Below are 22,561 nucleotides of genomic sequence, written 5' to 3' on the forward strand. Positions count from 1 at the left end.
TGGGTTTGCCTGCTTCTGGAATAGTTACTCTTCAGGTTCTATTGAGATAACCAGACAATGCAATTCAGGAAACTGCTTGCTCCTTGTTCTTCCGTAATTCTGAAAAAAAGAGAAGGAAATAATGCAGTTTAAAACTACTAGACTTATAAATCTGATATGGTAAATGTCCAAGAGAATCAAAGGTACATATTAGCTGTGTATTACTTTTCAACAAGCATGTAGACAGATACTTAGCATCTTTCACCTCCAAGATCTAAATAAATTGTACCAAGTGTCTTGATAGCAGAGCAAACCTGGAGTTGATGGTTGCGGAATGATAAACAAGGAAGAGAAACACAGAATGTTGAACATCATATACCCTTACACTGCATAGTTGAAATTATATATACAACATGTGTATAAAGTACTTTGATCATATTAATATGTCTTCACACTTTCTTATTGTTTTCTCCAGCTCACTGGTAATGCCATCTATGGAAGTCCCTGTTTTTCACTCCTTTAATTCATTTTCTAAAGGCTATATTCTGCATATGAGAGAGAAAAGTAATATTTGTCTTTGTCAAGTTGTAAATTTACTTGACAAGGTCACAGCAAATGTTTCCTACGTACAGCTGATAATAATCATTACACATATGCTCCCCTCTCCTTTTTTCATTCTTTGGTAATTGTGTACCCAGGCTGATTCTATACTTTGGCTCTTATAAACAATACTGTTTTTATGTGAGTGTCAAAGTACTTCAAATAATACCAACTTATTTTTTTTTCAGGAGTGGTAAAACAAGATCATGAGGTAAATCTGTTCTCTTCAATGTCTTCACTAATTTGTATTCACACTGATAGAGTATGAGGGGCTCTGATCTTTCATTTTCCTAGCATTGATTGTTGTTTGTTTGCTTGATAATAGTCATTCTGGTTGGGCAAGATGCAAGTTCATTGATGGTTTGTTTTCATTGATTTGTGGTAAAGGATTGCATTTTCTTCATGTATTTATTAAGCCCTTTTCTACTTTATCTTTACAGAAATGTATCTTCAACTCTTTTTCACCTTTCTTAATTACAATCTCTGTTAGTATGTGTTTAATTTTTGGAGCTATTTATTCATTTTGGATATTAGTACTTTTTTAAAGTACTGGTAAAGGTGTAGGTATTGTAAATTATAGCTTTATAGGTAAAAAAAACAGTAAACCAAGCAATGTTATTAAAAAAATAGGAAATGGGGCAGGCACTGGTGACTCTCTCCTGTAATACTAGCCACTCAGGAAGCTAAGATTCAAGGATTGTGGTTCAAAGACAAGCCAGGCTGGAAAGTCCATGAAACTTGTGGTTCAAAGACAAGCCAGGCTGGAAAGTCCATGAAACTCTTATCACTAATAAACTACTTTTAAAAAAGCACAGAGTGGAGCTGTGGGAAAAGTGGTAGGGTAAGCAAAACAAGATTAAGGACAGTGCTCAAACCCTGAACTCAAGCCACAGAACTGGTAATAAATGAATAAATAAGTGAATGAATGAATGATTGATTGAATGAATGAATTAATAAATAAATAGATAAATAAGGGGACTTTCCTTTGACAACAAATATAGGTGACAGACAAATTTTCAATGTCTCTAATTGGAGGAATTATAAAGATCAAAACTATAATGTGATATTTTCTCATTTCTGTCATAACTACTGTCATAAAGATAAAGGATAACGATGGGGTTGAAAACGTGAAGGGAAGAAAATCTTGTACCCTATTGATATAGTATAATTTAGCAAAACTGTTATGGAAGATTTTAAGCTGGATTTTCAAACATTAAAAGAGAATTAGCACATGGCCCTACAGTCCTGTATTTTGGTATGTGACTAGATGACTTGAAAAACAAAAGTCCGTGAAACAGATTCCTGAACTTTCATGTTCATAGAAATCATCATCATGTCACATTTTGTAACTGACATGTATTTTCACCCAAGAATACATCAATGAAGAGAGTATGCTACATGTATGTTCTCACAAACATTGAGAATATTTTATATTTTCAAGTAGGTGAGCTTAATCTTCACATTATTTTAAAAATAATAACAATATTTTAGAACCGGTATTATAGAAGTAGTCAGTTGCAGAAGAGAGATATAAGGACCATCATCCTTCCCACATCTGTCACTACATCTTGCTTCTTCCTGTGTGACACTCACATACTGTCAGATGTTATCTGGCACAAATAACACTTGTGTGAAAGGTTTTGTGAATAGGGCCATACTTAAATTGACATTTCTGAAGAGCATATGTGATGAGCCCTAGGCTATCATCTTGTTCATGTCCAGTGTGGCATCATTGCATAGTTAATTTTATTAACAAGAGAGCCCTGAAGAAAATCAGTACTTAGAAGTGGGAATGATGATATGTGGTGTTAACACTGAGAAAAATTGTACTTCACAAATATTGATTGCACATATTAATGGCATTCACTCCTCTATATCCATACACTGATGGGCTAATTGATCATATGTATTCGCCCAAAGCTCATTCATATGTCCCCACTCCCTATACCTTTCCAGCCCATAGTTCTCATTATCAAGGTGATATACAGAGAGGTTACAGTTATACAAATGATGTTGTGAGTACATTTCTTGTTGAACTGAGGGACTCATGATTGTTATGCTGAAACTTTATCACTTGGGCCACATTGCCAGTTCTAATTCTATCTTCCTTCATGGCTAAGAAAAACACCATTGTTTACACATACCATATTTTCTTATCCACTCCTTTATTGGTTTGATCCAGGCTGGTTTCACAATGTAGCTATAATAAATAATGCCACAGTGAATATGGTATACAAGTAATATCTATACAAATGTGTGGGTTTTATTCATTCATTCATTCATTTGATATATACTCAGAAGTGGTATAGGTGGATCATATATTTCCATTTTTAGTTGTTAAGGGAACTTCCATACTGATTTAGATAGTATCCATTCTAATTTGCATAACTTCCTAAATTTAAGATGAGTTAAATAATTTTCTCTTTCTTTGTTGGACAAATGGTATTGCATGAAACTGCAGAGCTTCTGTATGGCAAAGGACATAGCTAGCAAGAACAATAGAAAGTATATGGATTGGCAGAAGATCTTCACTAGCCATACAATGGACAAGGGTCTCATATCTAAAGTATACTTAGAACACAAAAAATTAAATCACCCAACAACAAATCTTTAAAGAAACAACCACCCGCTTAATAAGTGGGCTAAAGATTTAAAGAGAGACTTCTTTGAAGAGGAAATGAGAATGGCCAATAGACACAAGAAGAAATGCTGAACTTCCCTGGCCATAAAAGAAACGCAAATCAAAACAACATGGAAATTCCACCTCATCCCAGTTAAAATGGCTATAATCAAGAACTCTAGTAACAACTAATGCTGGAGGGGATGTGGCCAGAAGGGAACCCTTGTAAACTTGTTCGACCAATTTGGAAAGCAGTATGGAGGTTGCCCAATAGACTACACATAGAACTTTCCTATGACCCAGAAATCCCACTTTTAGGCATTTACCAAAATGATCACAAACAAGGCCATACTAAAGCTACCAGCACAACTATGTTTATTGCAGCATTATTCACCATAGCTAAGATATGGAACCAACCCAGATGCCCTTCATAGATGAATGGATCAAGAAAATGTGGCTTGCGCACGCGTGCGCGTGCGCGCGCGCGCGCGCGCGCGCGCACACACACACACACACACACACACACACACACACACGAGAATTCTATGCCTTCATCAGAAAGAATGACATTGCCACATTTGTCAGGAAATAGAAAGACTTGGAAAAAATTATATTAAATAAAGTAAGCCAGACTCAAAGAAACATAGGTTCCATGGTTTCCCTTATCTGCAATAACTAGTATATGTCTATGACAAGCAGAAGAGGTCAAAAGCTATGTACATATGACCATATAACCTGATGTTAAGTGAAATGAACCCCAAGATAGAGACACAAGAGATTTTATATTTATTGCTGTTTTTTTAACGTACTTATAATGTACTATGTGATTTTTTTTTGTTTCTTTGTATGTTCTTCCCCCATGGTACAACCCCTGTTGTAATGTATTTGATTCTGGTATCCTGTATTTTGTATACACATTTTTCTAAGGTGGGGGGGGGAGGGAAATAACAAAATTCTGAAATAAGGATACAGGATAGCTCATTGTAACAACGAGATGTACAAGACACTATGTTGATTTTTCTTCAATTCTGTTTAAATACTGTATGACATTAAAATCAATTTTGATGAAAAAAATAGAACTATGTTGAAAACTAACTTTACAACTTTGCTGGTGGGGGGTGGGAGAGGGGAGGGAGGAGTTGGGGAGGTGGGTAGGAAAGCGATGGTAGGGGAAAAATAAATGAGGGTGTAACCATGCTCAATAGAAAATGGACTCATTAACCTTGCTCATGTAATTGTAACCCCTCCATACAATATCTTTACAATAAACATATATATTAAGAAAAAATAAAGATGAAACAAGTTTCACCTGAAAAGTAAAAAAAAATAATTTTCTCTTTACTTCTGTTGCTTTTTGTTTTGTTTCTCTTTCTTCCTCTCAATTCTTTCTTTCCTCCTTTCTTTCTGTCCGTCTGTCTTTCTTTCTGTCATTTTGTGATACTTGGAATTGATCCTGGATTCTCATACATGCTAGGCTAATGTTGTAATCTTTTCTGCTATTATCCCAGCCTTGCTGATTTTATTTTGTTTTTGACTGAGGATCTGTTTATTTCTTGCCAAACTACCCAGTCCTACCACAATAGGCTAAAAATCCATATTTTGACCTTACCCCACAGAGGATAAAACCTTCTGGTTTTACTAGAAAATCTCTCAGAAATATTTCCTTTCATAAATGTAGGATTATTGGCTTATCTTCTGTGTTCATCATGCTGGGAAAATTCTATTTTTTGAGCAATTTTGAATTGGTAACTAAATTTAATGGGAGATAGAGAATTTTATACAAACAATCCAATGAAGACACGAGAAGATATATGCAATTGTCTTCCATGATTTTTCATGACATTAAATTACATTAAATTAAATTAACATTAAATTGCAATCCATTGAGTATATATAAAGGACTGTTTTATTTCAAATAATGGAAGGCATCCTGGTTGCTTCAGACTGAGATAATTAGAAATGATTTCACAGCTGGGTGTTGTGATTACAGGCTCAGGCCTGTAATCCTAACAACTCAGGAGGCTGAGATCTGAGAATCACAGTTCAAAGCCAGCCTAGGCACAAAAGTCTGTGCAACTCTTATCTCCAATAAACAACCAGAAAACTGGAAGTGGAGCTGTGGCTCAAGTGGTAGAATGCTATTTTTGAGCTGAAAAGCTCAGGGACAGCACCCAGGCCTAGAGTTCAAACATTTCAAGCCCCATGATCGACCAAAACAAATGATTTCACACTGTCTTTGTACCATCATAATTCAATTAGTTGGTTTCTTTGTGGGATGTACAAAATCCTTTCTTTGCCATTTTTTGTTCATTGTAGCAGAGGACCTTGGAATGTCTATCCATTTACTTACTAACTTTAGGATTGAGAGTTAGGAAACCATATTTTATATTTCAGTGGCAATTTTAGGGGAATTGCACTTACATTTGAAATGGTGGTTGTAATGTTGCTGTTTTCAGTATTCTCCGCTATTGACTGACCTTCAAATCTTTTTTTTTCTAGTCATTATGTTCTTTCACTGTGAAATCAGGTGACATTAAGCAAAATTGACTTCATAATAGCGATTTTATTGTTATATTATAGTTTAAGAAGCTGCAGCTTTAAAGTGACTAATTTTTGTTCTGTCATATATTTCATTAAAGAGAATAAAATATGAAAGTTGGGGAAGGAGTTTCTAGCTATTTTTTCTCACATACTGTTCATTCTTCTTCTATGAGCTAGCTAATTAATAAATTTTCTATTCACTAGCCTTCAGCTTGCTTTGAGAATAGAGCACGACACCAAACTTTTCGCATGGCACTTTTCATCTCTGTATTTCTCAGGGTGTAGATTAAAGGGTTGAACATAGGAGCAATGATTGTGTAAAATAGTGCTGTCACTTTATCCTCAGGGAAAGTGACAGGAGGTCTAAGGTAGGAAGAGATTGCAGGACCAAAAAATAAGATCACCACAGTGATATGAGAGCCACAGGTAGAGAGGGCTTTGCGTCTTCCTTCTGCAGAGTGATTTCTTAAATGGAATAGTATAATTGCATAAGATATGGATAAAACAATGAAAGTCACTAATGTGATAATTCCTGAATTGGCAACCACAAGGATCCCAGTAATGTATGTATCAGTACAGGCAATTTTGAGCAAAGGAAAAATGTCACAAAAGTAGTGATCAATTTCAACAGAGTCACAGAAAGGCAACTGGATGGTCATACACAATTGTGGGAAGGAATGGGCAGCCCCACCAACCCAGGCAGCAAAGACCAGCAGATGGCATTTGGTCCTGTTCATAATGAGCAGGTAATGGAGGGGTTTACAGATGGCCACATAGCGATCAAAGGCCATGGCTGTAATTATAAAGATCTCAATACATCCAAAGAAGTGCATGGTGAAGACCTGTAGCATGCAATAACCATAGGAAATGGTTTTAGTTCCCTCTAGGAGGCCATCAATCAATTTGGGTGTAACACTAGACGTGTAGCAGATATCCATGAAGGACAGATGGCAAAGGAAATAGTACATTGGTTGTTGTGAAAGAGGGCTACAGAAAATTGAAATAAGTATCAGGATGTTTCCAACCAGCAGAGCAATAAAACAAAATAAGAAGAGCACAAAGCAAAACATTTGTATGTTCTTGTCATCGGAAAGTCCCAGAAGGATGAATCCTGAAATATTTCTCTGGTTTTCCATGTAATTATTTTGGGTATACACTTGTATCTGAAAGCAAAAGCAAATTTGAGTTTAATAACTATCCTCTGTATAATCACAATGACAAAATTATATTATCTTTATATTCACAGGCAAAGAATGATAACATTTATGTTTGCCTGATGGAGAAATTGTCATTTCTGCTTATGCCTCATCTTATGCACATAACTGTGCACAAATTTATAATAGGTTCATTAGGACTATTAGATATTTTTCATCCTTACTTTTAACAATGTTATCTACTTAAACCTTAATTTGAAAAAATAAGGGAAGTATGAAGACCTTCAATCTGATTAAATCACAGTAAAGTCTTTGTGTCCTAAGAGAAGGAAAAATCACTTGAATATATTCTAAGTGGTGTAGTTTCCTGTAAGCATAAATTCAATGGGAGAATCTGACACTCAAATGGGGAGATATTATTATAATGAAAACAAATAATATTTTCTTGTGTCATTTTTTGTTGAGAAAATTTCTATAGAGGAATATTTCAATAATGACATTTGAAACATTAGACAGTATTTAAACTATATTATAGTAGAGTGGTAATTCATTATGACAGAATTATAAAAGAGTAAAATAAACTGATCACCTGAGCACCTTGAACCACAGCTGTCTATAATTTTCCTCATCTATTATGTCCAGATATTATAACTATTTTGGAAATAACAACAAGGATTTATGTGGTCTTGTGAAACACGACATTCTCATATTTGGTGGATTCCACAGTTACTCTCCTCCTGTATTTTTGTAACCCTTGAAGACTTTCACAACCAGTGAAATATTCATGCATAGGTGAAACTTTGAGAAATAGATAAGCAGAGCACACCATGATTTAATGACATATGACAGTCTATTTGTAGACAAAATTTAAATTTATTATATGGCATTTCTTAAAAGTAATCTGTAGCCATCATTTGTTTACTTTTTACTTATTTGTCTTTTTAAAATGTATTTTGGTGTGGGTAGTATATTTTACTATATTTAATGTATAGTTTCATCAGCATTTTACATTTTCTCTTTATAACAATGTAATGTGATTTCATCTTACCTCAATTGATACAAATGAAACTCATTACGAAGATGGAGGTAATTAAAAATTGATCAATACTGCTTTTTGTAGATGTTCTCAAGCAGAAAATGTTTAGTTCCTTAACGGAAATATGTAAAAATATATAGAAGCCTAGAAATGGGGCACAATGAAAATCATATCCAATTTAAAAATACCTTTAATGCTTCAGATCTTAACTGAAAGTTTGCTTAAAATTATGCCCAATGAAAAGTAAAACTGCTAAAGCATTTTATAGCTACAAAATTATACTTTACTACACATAAAAGTGCCTTGGAATGAAATTATATAAAATGTAAGTAGTGTATAATCTATACAGTCTTTACTCTCAACAAATGCAGGTGGTCTGTGCCATTCTCTGACTATCAAGTCTGAGTGTGAATCTGGGTCGATCCAGTCTTTCTCAAGAAGGATTCTCCTTTTGATACTTGCCTTTCCAGTTACTCTTCTGTGGGGAAGTCTAAAATAAAGCACTGAGGATTGCAAAGCATATTTTCGAAACAACAACACTCATTCTCTCAAAATAAGTTGGAAAACTTGACATAATGAACTTTCTACACTTTTACAAAGGAAGTGACCATAGGTTAATGATGTTCATCAAGAGTGTCAGGCATTGAGTAAATCATAAAAACAAATGCTGGGAGCTATAAACTTACCTACTCAGAAGGCTGAGACTGGAGGATCTCTCTGGGTTTGAAGCCAGGCTGAGCAGGCATGACTATGAGACTCTTTATTCCAAGTTAACACCCAAAAAATCCAGAAGCAGAGCTGGGCTCAAGTAGTAGAACTGTAGTCTTGAGAAAATTGCATGGACATCACCTAGGCCCCTGAGTTCAAGCCCCAGGATTGACATAAAATAAAAGAAAAAGAAAACAATGGTTAAGAGTTTGAATACCTTAATTAGGAAAAATATTAATTATAGGTTTACATGAAGTCAGAATAAGAAGAAAGAAACAAAGCAATATTTTGACATAAGTTAAAATACTATCAGGCATTTTTAAGCACTAAGAGTTAATGCTGTTTGCTTGTTACTGCAGAAATGGATCTGAAAAGGGGAGGATATTGAGTTAAGTATCATTGCCAGGTTTTGAAAACTATAATAATTCATATTCCCAAGACATTTTAAGAGCTTCTTGCCAAATGCTGTCTAGACATTGACCATGGAAATTTCCAGAGAAATTATACTTTTTGCATTTGGGATGCTTGCCTCTGGTGCTATTTCCCTTCAGGCTATTATGAGATAACCAGATAATGCAATTCAGGAACCTGCCTGCTCCTTGTTCATCCATCATTCTGATGAAAGGGAGGGAAATCATGCAGTTCAAACTACTAGGCTAAGGCTCATAAAATCTGACATGGTAAGTGTCCGGTAGAATCCAGGGCAGATAATCACTATGCATTACATTTTTACTAGCATGTAAACAGATACATACATCTGTCACCTTCAAGATCTAAATTGTATTAAGTGCCTTGATAGTAGAGCAAAACTGAAGTAGCTGGTTGTGGAATGATAAACAAGGAGGAGAAATCAGAGAATGATGAACATCATATATCCTTACACTACATTGTGGAAATCATATAAACCATGTGTTTAAAATACTTTGATCATATTAATATGTCTTCACACTTTCTTATTGCTTTCTCCATCTCAAATCCCATCTATGGAAGTCTACATTTTACATGCTTTTTATTCATTTTCTAAAAATACTCTGTGCATATGAGAGAGAAAGGTAATATTGGTCTTAAATTTTATGTTTACTTGACAAGATCATATTAAATTTCATCTTTGTTTCCTACATACAAGACAATTTAATCCTTTTGTACAGCTGATAAACTTCATTATAAATATGTCTCATATTTTTTATTCCTTAGTAGTTTTGTGCCTAGCTATTACCATCTTAACAGACCCATATCAAGCATTCAAGTAGAAACAGCAATAAGAGACCTCCCATCTAAGAAAAGCCCAGGACCAGATGAATTTATAGCGGAATTCTACAAGGCCTTCAAAGCAGAGCTCACACCAATACTCCTCCAACTCTTCAATGAAATTGAAAGAGAAAGTTCACTACCCCCTCACCCCAGTTAGAATGGCTATAATCAAGAACTCTAATAACAACAGATGCTGGAGGGGATGTGGACAGAAGGGAACCTTATTGCATTGTTGGTGAGAGTGTAAACTTGTTCAACCACTTTGGGAAGTAGGAAGTAGTATGGAGGTTTCTCAAAAGACTCCACATAGAGCTCCCCTATGACCCAGCAATCCCACTTTTGGGCATTTACCCAAATGATCACAAACAAGACCACACTAAAGCTACCAGCACAACTATGTTTATTGCAGCATTATTTACTATAGCTAAGACATGGAACCAACCCAGATGCCCCTCAGTAGATGAATGGATCAAGAAAATGTGGTATATATACACAATGGAATTCTATGCCTTCATCAGAAAGAATGACATTGCCCCATTTGTTTCAGAATCAGGTCATATAGTTGATTTTTAGTTTTGTAGGTCTAGATTTTCTATATGAAATTTCCATCCATGGGCCTATGTCTTATTCGTATATCTGACTTTAGTTTCTCTCCCTCAGAGACCTGATAATCTGTTCTCCCTCCACGGAATGTTTTCTTGTACCTGTACTGAGAATCAGTTTTCTATGGAAGTATACATTTCTTTCTAAACTTTGCATTTGCTTTTATGCCAAGCCATGCTAGGTTACTTATGCAAGATGTCTCAAAATTTTCTGTTTTCCAGCAAACAAAGTAATTTCTTTTTTGTTTCTGTATAATTGGAGATAGAGCTCAGGGACGTATGGTTTATACACAGGAGCTCTACCACCCTGCCACTCCTAATGCTCCTAATGAAGTTTGGCTAAGCAAACTTCATTGTTTATACACAACACATTTTCTTTATCCACTTATCTATCAATTTGACCTAGGCTGATTTCGCAAGTTATCTATAATGAATAATGCCATAGTGAGCCTGGCTATACAGATGATATCTATACAAATGTGAAGTATTTATTTATCTATTCATTCATTCACTTATTTGGTTTATACTCAGAGGTGGTATAGCTGGATCATACACGATTTCTATTTTTAGTTGTTACAGGAAATTGCATATGGATTTAAATAGTAGCTGTCCTAATTTGCATACCTTCTTAAGGTTATGTTGAGTTTAATCATTTTCTGTTTCTTCCCATTTACTTTTTTGAATTTTGTTTCCTTTCTCACTCCCTCTTCTTTCTTTCCTCTTTCACTCCCTCTTCTTTCTTTCCTCTTTTCCTCTTTTCTTCCACTTTTTCTTTTCTTTTTTTCTTTCTCTTTCTTTCTTTTTTTCTTTCTCTTTCTTTCTTTTTTTCTTTCTTTCTTTCTTTCTTTCTTTCTTCTTTCTGTCTTTCTTTCTTTCTTTCTTTCTTTCTTTCTTTCTTTCTTTCTTTCTTTCTTTCTTTCTTTCTTGCTTGCTTGCTTGCTTGCTTGCTTGTTTCCTTCCTTCCTTCCTTCCTTCCTTCCTTCTATACACCTGTCTTTCTGTGACACTTGGAATTGAACCTGGACTCTCAAAGCTACTAGGTTAATGCTATAACCTTTTGTCTTAGTACTCCAGCCTTGCTAATTTTAATTTGTTTTTGAGTGAGGATCTATTTATCTCTTGCCAATCTATCCCTTTCTACCACAGTATACTAAAAATTCTTATTTTGACATTACCCCACAAAGTAAAACCCTCTGGTTTTACTAGAAACATCTCTCAAGAATATATGCTTTTAGAGATGTAGGATTGTTTGTTTATCTTCTGTGTTTATCATAATAGAAAAATTCTATCTTTAGAGCAATTTTGAATTGATAATAAAATTTAATAGGAATACAGAAACTTTTTACAGAGAATCAAAAACACTTTCATATCAGTTTCTTTCACTAAGGAAGATATGTGCAATTTTTTCTGTGATTTTTCATGCCTTGATTATTAGCATTAAATTGCAATACATTGACAATATATAAAAGAATATTTGCTTTTAAATAATGAAAGATATCCTGGTTGCTACAGACTGAGAGCATTAAAAATTGTCTCATGATGTCTTTGTACTATTGTAATGAAGTTAGTTGGTTGATTAGTTTCCTTGTACAGTACATAAAATTCTTTCTTAGCTATTTTTTTTGTCTACTGTACTAGAGGACCTTGGACCTTCTATTGATTTCCTTACTAACTTTAGGAATGAAAGTTAGGAGAACACATGTTATATTTCAGTGGCAATTTTAGGGGAATTGCACTTAAATCTGAAATGGTGGTCATAATGTTGGTAAGAGGCTTACATTTATTGTATGTAGAAGAATGCTACTCACTATGTGAACAGCCTAAATAACAGACTTTTTTGTTATTGTAGTATAGTTTGACAAGCTCTGTGTTTAAACTGACTGGTTAGTGTGCTATCATATATTTCATTAAACAGAGTAAAATGTGAAAGATAGAGAAAGAGATTCTAGATATTATTTCTCACCTAACATTTGTTCTTCTATGAGCTGCCTAATTAATAAATTTATCTCCATTAACCTTCGGCTTGCATTGAGAATAGAGCACGACACCAAATTTTTCGCATGGCATTTTTCATCTCCGCATTTCTCAGGGTGTAGATTAAAGGGTTGAACATAGGAGCAATGATTGTGTAAAATAGTGCCATCACTTTATCCTCAGGGAAAGTGACAGGAGGTCTAAGGTAGGAAGAGATTGCAGGACCAAAAAATAAGATCACCACAGTGATATGAGAGCCACAGGTAGAGAGGGCTTTGCGTCTTCCTTCTGCAGAGTGATTTCGTAAATGGAATAATATAATGGCATAAGATATAGACAAAACAATGAAAGTCACCAACGCAATAATTCCTGAATTGGCAACTACTAAGATCCCAGTAATGTATGTATCAGTACAGGCAATTTTGAGCAAAGGAAAAATGTCACAAAAGTAGTTATCGATTTCAACGGAGTCACAGAAAGGCAACTGGATGGTCATACACAATTGTGGGAAGGAATGGGCTGCCCCACCAACCCAGGCAGCAAAGACCAGCAGATGGCATTTGGTCCTGTTCATAATGAGCATGTAATGGAGGGGTTTACAGATGGCCACATAGCGATCAAAGGCCATGGCTGTAATTATAAAGATCTCAATACATCCAAAGAAGTGCATGGTGAAGACCTGTAGCATGCAATAACCATAGGAAATAGTTTTGGTTCCCTCTAGGAGGCCATCGATCAATCTGGGTGTAACGCTAGACGTGTAGCAGATATCCATGAAGGACAGATGGCAAAGGAAATAGTACATTGGTTGTTGTGAAAGAGGGCTACAGAAAATTGAAATAAGTATCAGGATGTTTCCAACCAGCAGAGCAACAAAACAAAATAAGAAGAGCACAAAGCAAAACATTTGTATGTTCTTGTCATCAGAAAGTCCCAGAAGGATGAATCCTGAAATATTTCTCTGGTTTTCCATAAATTAGGATGGGCATACACTGATATCTGAAAGTAAAAATAAATTTGAGTTTAAAAACCAGCCTCTGTATCATCACAATGACAAAATTATCTTTATATTCACAGGCAAAGAATGATACCATTTATGCTTGACTAATGGAGAAATTGTCATTTCTAATTATGTCTCATACACAGAACTATGTACAAATTTATAATAGGTTCATTGGGAATATTAGATATTTTTCCAATCTTATTTTTAAAAATGTAAACTACTTAAACATTAATTTGAAAAATTAAGGAAGGTTTTAAGATTTTGATCTGATTAAATCACAGTGAAGACTGTGTCTTCTACTATAAGAAAAGTCTCTTGAATATATTTTAAGTGGTTTAGTTTCTTATAAGTATAAATTTAATGGGGGAATCTGAAATGCCAATGAAAAGATTCTACTATAACAGAAACAAATAATATTTTTTTCTAATTTGGTGTTGAGAAAAAAATCTATAGATGAATATTACAATGATGATATTTGAAACATTAGGCAATCACTAAACAAGGTTTTCGTATAATGGTAACTCATAAAGGGAGAAATACAAAAGAGTAAAATAAACTGATGACCTGAGAGCCTTGAACCACAGCTCTCTGGAATTTAATCATTTATTACTTTCAGATAGTGTAAATATTTTGGAAATACAACAAGAATTTATGTGGTCTTGTTAAACATGATATTCTCATACGTGGCTGATCCCACAGTTACTCTCCTCCTATATTTTTGTGACCCTTGAAGAGTTTAACAACCAGTGAAATCATCACGACCAGGTGAACCACTTGAGGAAATATAAATATAGAAGCATGAGCTGAGCACACCATGATTTTAATGACATATGACAGTCTATTAGTAAATAAAGTTTCTAGTCTAAAGTATTTATTATATGCCATTTCTTAAAACTAATCCGTAGCTAGCATTTGTTTACTTCTTACTTTCTTATCTTTTTTTTATTCCACTTGTGGGGCCAAAAGTCTGGGCCTGAGCGCTGTCCACTTGAGCCATAGTGCTACTTTGAGTTTTCTGGTGGTTATTTGGAGATAAGAGTCTCATGGACTTTCCTGCCTGGGCTGGTTTGTACCGTGATCCTCAGATCTCAGCCTCCTGAGTAGCTCGGATTACAGGGGTCTTATTTGTCTTTTTAAATATATTTTTGATGTAGGTAGCATATTTTAGTATAGTTAATATATAGTTTCATCAATATTTTACATTTTCATTTTGTAACAAAGTGATGATTTCATCTTACCTTGGTTGATTCAGATGATACTTACTATGATAATGAAGGCAATTGAAAATTGATAAATTCTTCTTTATGTAGATACTCAAGCAGAAAATGTTTAGCTCCTTGATGGGAATATGAAGGAATGAATAGAATCCTAGCAATGGGGCACACTAAACATTATAATCAATTTTAAAAACCTTTAATGCTTCAGATAGTAATTGAAATCCTGCTTAAAATTATGACCAGTGAAAAGTGAAAGTGCTAAACATTTGATAGCAACAAAATCATTGTTTACTGTATAAAAAAATGCCTTAGACTGAAATTACATAAAATAATAAGTAGAGTATAATCAACAGAGTCTGTGACTCCCCACCAAGGTAGATGGTCTGCATCATTCTCTGACTATCAGGTCTGAGTGTGGATCCAGGTTGATCCAGCCTCTGTCAGGAAGAATTCTCTCTCTGATACTTGCCTCTCCAGCTACTCTTCTGCAGGGAAATCTAAAGTAAACCATAGCAGATTACAAAGCCAATTTAAAAAATAACCACACATAATTCTCTCAAAACACTTTGGAAATCTTGATGAGTAGAACTTTCTCCTGTGTTTCCAAAGAAATGAACATCAGTTAATGATGTTCATCAAAAATATCAGGCTTGAATATATCATAAAAACAGATGCCAGTGGATGGTGACTCACACCTGTAACCTTACCTACTCAGAATCCTGAGATTGGAGAATCTATCTGGGTTTGAAACCAGGCTGAGCAGGAATGAATATAAGATTCTTTATCTCCAATAACCCCAAAAACACACCAGAGGAGCTGGGCCCAAGTAATAGAACTCTAGCCTTGAGAAAAAACTCAGGGATATCACCCAGGGCTCTGAGCTCAAGCCCCAGAATTGATAGTAAATAAAATAAAACAAGGAAAAATAAGGATGAAGAATCTGAATACTTTAGTCAGGATAAATATTAATTATATTTTACATAAAGTTTGAATAAGAATAAACAAAACAGTATTTTGAAATACTTAAAAATAGTAGCAGACATCTTAAGCACTAAGAGTTCATGCTTTTTGCTTGTAACTGCAGAAATGATCTCAGAAGTGTAGGCTATCTAGTTGAGCATCATTGCAAGGTCTTGAAAGCTGTTATGATTCATACTCCCAAGACATTTTAAGAGGTTCTGGCCAATTGCTGCCTAGACACTGACCATGGTAACTTTTTCCCCAAGAGTCTCCAAGAAATTTCTGCATTTAGATTTGCTGCTTCTGGCACTATTTCCCTTCAGACTCTAATGAAATAACCAGGAAATGAGAAAGTTCAGGAAATTGCCTGCTCCTTTTTCTTCCATCATTCTGAAGAAAGAAAGGGAAATAATAACAGTTTAACACTACTAGGCTAAGGCTCATAAATTCTGACATTTTAAATGTCCAAGAGAATCAAAGGCAGATATTCACTGTGCTTTACTCTTTTATTTTTATTTTTTCCATGGTGATTATCGGGCTTGAACTCAGGGCCTTAGTGCAGTCCCTAGGCTGGCTTTGAATTGCAATCCTCAGATCTCAGGCTTGTTAAGATACCAGTGTCTGGCACATTATTATTATTATTATTATTATTATTATTATTATTATTATTATTATTATTATTATTATTATTATTATTTTGGTCCAGTTGTGGGGCCTGAATGCTGGGCCTGGGCGCTGTCCCTCAGCTCTTCAGCTCAAGGCTAGCGCTCTACCACTTGAGCCACAGCGCCACTTCCGGCTTTTTTCTTTTTGCTTATGTGGTGCTGAGGAATCGAACCCAGGGCCTCAAGCATGCAAGGCAAGCGCTCTACCACTGAGCCACCTTCCCAGCCCCTCTTCACACATTCTTATTGTTTTCTTCATCTAACTGGTAATCCCTTCTCTGGAAGTTCCCATGGTACACTTATTTTATTCATTTTCTAAAACTAGATTCTGCATGAGAGAGGACAGGTAATATTTGTCTTTCTCAATTGGTATATTTACTTGACAAGGTCATATCAAATTCTATGTATTTTTCTACAAATGGCACAATTTCATACTTTTGTACAGCTGATAATCTTCATTATACATATTACCCATCCCCCATTTTTTTCATTTTTTTTTTGTTGTTAGGTACCTAGGTTGAGTCATACTTGGGCTTCGAATAACACTGCTATTTATATAGGTGTCATAGTATCTCAATTAATACTGACTTGTATTCATTCAGATTTATGTCCAGGAGAAGCAAAGAAAGATCATGAGATTAATCCATTTTTAGTTTTTGATACTGATTTCCGCAGTGGCTGTACTAATTCATATTCACACTAATGGAGTAAGAGTGCCTCTTTTCTTTCATTCTTCCAAGCAATAATTGATGTTTGTTTGCTTGATGTTAGCCATTCTGATTAGGGTGAGATGAATAGCATTTATGTTTTCATTTACATTGTTTTATGGCTAAGGATCTTGTACTTTTCTTCATGTGTTTATCAAGCATTTTGCACATTATCTTTACAGAAATGTGTCTTCAACTCATTTGCACCTTTTTAAATTATAATCTGTGTTAATATGTGTTTCATTTTGGAGACTTTTAATCATTTTAGATATTAGCAATTTTTTATTGTGAAAATACCATACAATTACATGGGCAAGATAGCGAGAACATTTCTTATCAAGCATTGTTGCCTCCTCCAAACAAATATTGGCATATGTGTACCTGTTGTAAACTGAATTTCCCTATTGGAAAAAAATACAGAAAACCAAGCAATGTTACTTAGAAATAGAAATGCGGCCAGGCACTGGAAGCTCTCTCCTGTAATCCTAGCTACTCAGGAGGATAAGATTTGAGAATTGTGGTTCAAATCCAGCCTAAGCTGGAAAGTCCATGAAAATTTTATTACTAATAAACTTTTCAAATCAAAGTCCAAGATGGAGCTGTGGCTCAAGTAGTAGTGTGCTAGCCTTGAGCCAGAAAAGATCAGAGACAGTGCCCAGGAACTGAGCTCAAACCCCAGAACTGGCAAATGAATAAATAAGTGAATGAATGAATGAATGAATGAATTAATTAATTAATTAATAAGAAAAGGGATTTAATAGACTTTTCATTGACAACAAACAGAGGGAAATAACAGACAAAGAGCTTCTCAATGTCTCCAATTGGTGGGGAGATAAAAATTAAAACTACTAAGAGACATTTTCTCACACCTGTTACAATAACTTATTTTAAAGATAAAACATAACAGTATTTTTGAGAATATGAAGGCTGGAAACTCTTGTACCCTATTGATATAATGTAATTTAGCAAAAGCATTAGAGAAAAATTTTTAAACTGGACTTTCAAAACACTGAGGGAGAATACCCACATACCCCTACCAGCCTACTTTTTGGTATGTGACTGAAAGACTTGAAAAAATTATGTGAAAGAGATTTCTGAACTTCCATGTTCATAGAAATCTTCATCATAGTCAAGTTCTGTAACTGGCATCTGTTCCCATTTAAGCATGAATCCATGCAGAGACTGTATGTACATGCAGTGGAATAATATCAAGCTTTAATTGAGGAAGAAATTATGTTATTTCTGATAACCTGGGTACAATCGAAAAACATTTCACTAGATGAAGGCAGCCAGACACCTAGAGTCACCACCTGGTCTCTCTTCTTAAGGAATCTTACAGAATGGAAATCATAGAAGCAGAAATTTCTATAGCAGTGACTCTTATCAACTTTATAAAACTTCAGATAGGTAAAGTAATACAATATTTTCCATATACATATCAGAGTATGATGAATGTGAACTGAACATGAGTATATTTTGTTGTTATTTAGAGTATGTTTCTTAACATCTTACAAAGATTATAATTATTTGATACTTGTAGGTAGGTCAGCTTAATCTTTGCATCTTTTTAAAATAGAACAATATAAATTTTTAATTCTATAGGATAAAATAAAATAAGCAGACATGACAATCAACATTTCTAAAGAAGTTTATGTACTTGCTTTTGTGGAATTCTAGGTGACTGATCTGTACATTTGATTCAGGGGACCTCTATGTATGGAAGATATTAACAGAGACTGACAAACATTGATGTTCGGTTAAGTTCTTATTTTTACTAGGGTTGTATTAGTCTTAGAGTTTGATCATTAATTCAATATTTGAATAAGCTAAATATGCAAAAAACCTGTGCCTATAGTTACATTTTTTCAAGATATTAGAAGTGAACAACATATCCTGTTTGTCAACCACCCCCTGAATGATAACAAGTGTGCTGATTTTGGTTACAAGGTTAATTATCTATATGTGTAATTGATAATAGTCCTTTCTGCTATGATGCTTGTTGTGAGCAAGGCCTGTCTGTGTTATGGCACAGCTGGAAAGAAACACATGCTAGTGTTACAATTCACTTGCCAGCTGCAACCTATTTCTCTTTAGGTTCCTATCTCCTGAACTTGATAAATAGAATCCACAGAAAGTTTAGGTGAACTCGAAGTATAGAATTAATTAGCAGGAGAAGGAACAGAGCCCTTGTGGGTGAAAGGTGTCAAGATGGAGGGCTGGCAACTAAGTAGCTGAGTTTTCTAGGCCTGATGTGCTCTCCTTGGTTGCACTATATAGAAAAGAGATAGATGCAAGATAACCAATAAAAGAATACCTAAGACATCACTGAGGATAAGACATCTAGAGGCTTGGTCTCCAATCAAGTCTCCTCCTTGACCCATTTTAGGATTCAGGGAGGGTAATTGAACTGAGGATACAAAACTAAATTGGATGGTGGTAGGAAGCTCAAGTCTCTTAGATCTGTGCTTTTTTTTTAATGAACACATAATTTCCAAGGTCTGTTCTCCACTTATTAGAAAAGAAGTCATTTCCCTTACATTGAGGGTTCTAGGACCTGAACCATCTACCTAAATACCCTTTAACTTTGTAACGATTTTATTCATAATTCAGTTTTCTTCCATGAGCATTCTTATGTCTGCCTTTTGGTTTTATGTGTTATAAATATTCCTATATTGAGAATCTTAATCAAAATAATGAAAATTTAAATTTCACAAAGGTCAAAATGACCAAGTCAAGCAAGCTTCAAAACAGTAAACAGGAAGTGAAGCTGGCACCTCTAGTTTATATTCTTAAAAAAACACCATCCAGTCTCACACCTATAAGCCAACAGCAATATTCACAAGACAATATGTTGGAAATGGGGGTTTGGGGAGAGGGAAAGTGGGAGAAAAATGATGAAGGGAGTAACAAATTCAACAAGAAATGTACCCACTACCTTACTTAAATAACTGCAACTCCCCTGTACATCAACTTGACAATAAAATTAAAAATAAAAACACAAACCTAGGGCACTGAGATATGAGAACTAAAGTTTGATGCTATACTGGAGAAAAAATCTTTAAGATTCTTTCCTTCAAGTAATTAGAAAATAAATCTTTCCCTGGAGTCATGACTCAATTGATAGAATACCATGTGTGAGCAAAAAAGCTGAGCACAAACACAAAGTCCTGAAAATTCAAGCCCTAGTACTGGCACAAAAACAATGTACTCTTCTCCTTGTCAGTTCTTTGATGATAAAAAACTTAGACAATATCCTGTTTTGGCTTTGAATACTTTTCTTTGTTTCATCTTTTGTATTGCTTAAAAGTGTTTTTAAGGGAAATCAATCTCTATTATTTGACAAATGCAACTTACCGTAAAAATTCTAACTATAATCTTCTCATTCATAAAATGATAGTGATTTGTAAGAATGAATTTGAGGAAAAGTTTTCTCCTTCACCCTGATGGTGGGGACTAAGGTAGGAAAACATTGCAGATCCCCAGATAAAATGGTCAGAGTGATATGAGACCCTTAGGAAGAAAGGGCCTTTTGTCTTCCATCAGCTGAGTGATTTGTTAAAAATGAATAAAATAGTGACATAGAAAACAAATAGAACTATAAATGTCCCTTAAGTGACATAACCTGAATTGGCCTGAACTGCTGGCCAATTCCAGTGATGGAAGTCTCTGTACAAGCAACATTCAGCAAAGGAAAAAAGTCCCCAAAGTAATCATCAATTTTCATTCAAACGACAGAAAGAAAATCCAACTACAACATAAGATTGAGGAAAGAGATATTCCTCTAATTCTCTGTGCATATCAACATAATATATATTAAGCACAGGTGAGGTATGTATCTGAAAATGACTTAGGAAAAGTAAAATTTGCATAGAATGGAGCCACATAATAACAACAAGGAATTTATAACAGTATAACAATTACCTGTAGACTATTAATATCTATGATAAATATTAATATTTATGTTATTTATTTACATCTTTTAATATCCAATAAATATATACTTACTATATATTTATTATATGTTATATATTTATATATTATGTATATTTATATAATATATATATATTGTTCATCACTATTTATCTATCTTAAATTCCTCACACTATTTTTGTGTTTTTGCTTTGCTCCTCTTTCTTTATGAATTTCAGAATATTTTTCATTGTTTTTTTTCTCTTCTTAAATCAGGTCTATCAGGTCTATCAATGATTTTTATGATACACATTATTTTAGAAGGCTCCTAAATTCAGAAGTAATAAAATTTAGAAACCTATGAGTTTCATAAGCTATATATTACAAAATGTATCAATAATATCTGAAACAAAATTTCTGAATCAGTCATATAAATACTTCGCAGTAAATGTTCATAGTTTGAGAAATATATAAATTTCATAAGTAGCCTTGTTGGTTCAGTTAACTTTCTTTTGCAATGTAAAGTGGAACAAATGGTCTTCAGATCTCTTTTCTTTATATTAGAATAATAAGGCATTTTGTATACATAACAAATTTCAAGATAGGTTCATGGTTTATACTGAAAAGTAATAACTTTAAGCATTTCTTTTCTTTTACTTACGTGTTTATTTACTATAACTTTTCTCTTCAGTTCCTTGCTATTGGATAATCTGTGAATTTTCTTTTTCTATTATGCTGGTCATAATTAATTGTTTTTACCTTTTTTGTGTGTATGACAGTACTGAAGCTTAAACACAGGGCTTCAAATTCTCAGTTGTTTTTTTTCAGTCAAAACTAGTTCTCTAACACTTGAGTCAGAGATCTACTTTTAGCGTTTATTCTGGTTAATTGAAGGCAACAGTCTCCAACCTTTGTTGAACTGTTTTCAAACCATGATCCTCAAATCTCAGTGTCCAAATAAGGAGGAACATTCATAAATTTTTCTCTGTTATTTTTAATGTAGGTTTTCAAAGCCTTAAAATTTTTATTTAAGACTACATTAGTTTATTTCCTCAACTAGTATTATTGTGAATATTTGTATTTAAATTAGAAAGTTGCATAGCTAAACATCAGTAATGACTTCCATGTAACAGTATCCAGATTAAGACACAAAATATTTAGAATTACCCCCCACGCCATCTTTCTTCCTAACTCCACAAGCAACCACTATCCTACCTTCTGTTGTACCATAGATTAATTGTAGGCATTTTTTAATATTGTGTAAATGATATCATATAACACTTCTCCTTCCTGCATTCTTTCATCCATATTAATATGGATATCAATATTAATATTTCATCTTTACAAATTGCTCCGTGTTGACATATCACCAACACCATTGAAATACTTTCAAATTAGCATAATTTTTGTGTTTATTTCAAATAGTGATATAAAAAATCAAAGTTGCTGTGCTAATGGATTTTATGTACTAAGAATTCAGGCACACTGGGGAAGGTAATATAAGCCATAGTGAAAAGCTGAATGAGAAATCATTTGTGGACATCTCCATTGAAATATCTGGTGAATAATGGTGGCTGGTGGCCAGGACTGCCATTGGCTGATAGAAAGTCAATATGGGTGTTTACTTGAATTTCT

At 34.2% G+C, this 22,561-nt stretch overlaps 2 protein-coding genes across 2 annotated transcripts; both read right to left on the reverse strand.

Annotated features, from left to right (window-relative positions):
• Positions 1 to 5,865: 5,865 nt before the first annotated feature.
• On the reverse strand, positions 5,866 to 6,876 carry LOC138833675 (olfactory receptor 4P4-like). The gene has a single exon (XM_070031964.1). The coding sequence runs from the start codon at positions 6,874 to 6,876 to the stop codon at positions 5,941 to 5,943; it is 936 nt and encodes a 311-aa protein (XP_069888065.1). The 3' UTR covers positions 5,866 to 5,940.
• Positions 6,877 to 12,502: 5,626 nt separating this feature from the next.
• On the reverse strand, positions 12,503 to 13,438 carry LOC138833676 (olfactory receptor 4P4-like). Its single transcript, XM_070031965.1, has one exon. It carries the CDS (start codon positions 13,436 to 13,438, stop codon positions 12,503 to 12,505), a length of 936 nt encoding a protein of 311 aa, XP_069888066.1.
• Between the last annotated feature and the right edge of the window lie 9,123 nt (positions 13,439 to 22,561).

The sequence above is a fragment of the Dipodomys merriami genome, unplaced genomic scaffold, assembly GCF_024711535.1.
Source record: "Dipodomys merriami isolate MVZ:Mamm:240054 unplaced genomic scaffold, mDipMer1.0.p SCAF_21, whole genome shotgun sequence".
NCBI classification, from domain to species: Eukaryota; Metazoa; Chordata; class Mammalia; order Rodentia; family Heteromyidae; genus Dipodomys; species Dipodomys merriami.

Bases quoted from the DNA above. Each gene is read 5' to 3' on its own strand.
- LOC138833676 (XM_070031965.1), bottom strand. From the start codon at position 13,438: ATGGAAAACCAGAGAAATATTTCAGGATTCATCCTTCTGGGACTTTCT.
- LOC138833675 (XM_070031964.1), bottom strand. From the start codon at position 6,876: ATGGAAAACCAGAGAAATATTTCAGGATTCATCCTTCTGGGACTTTCC.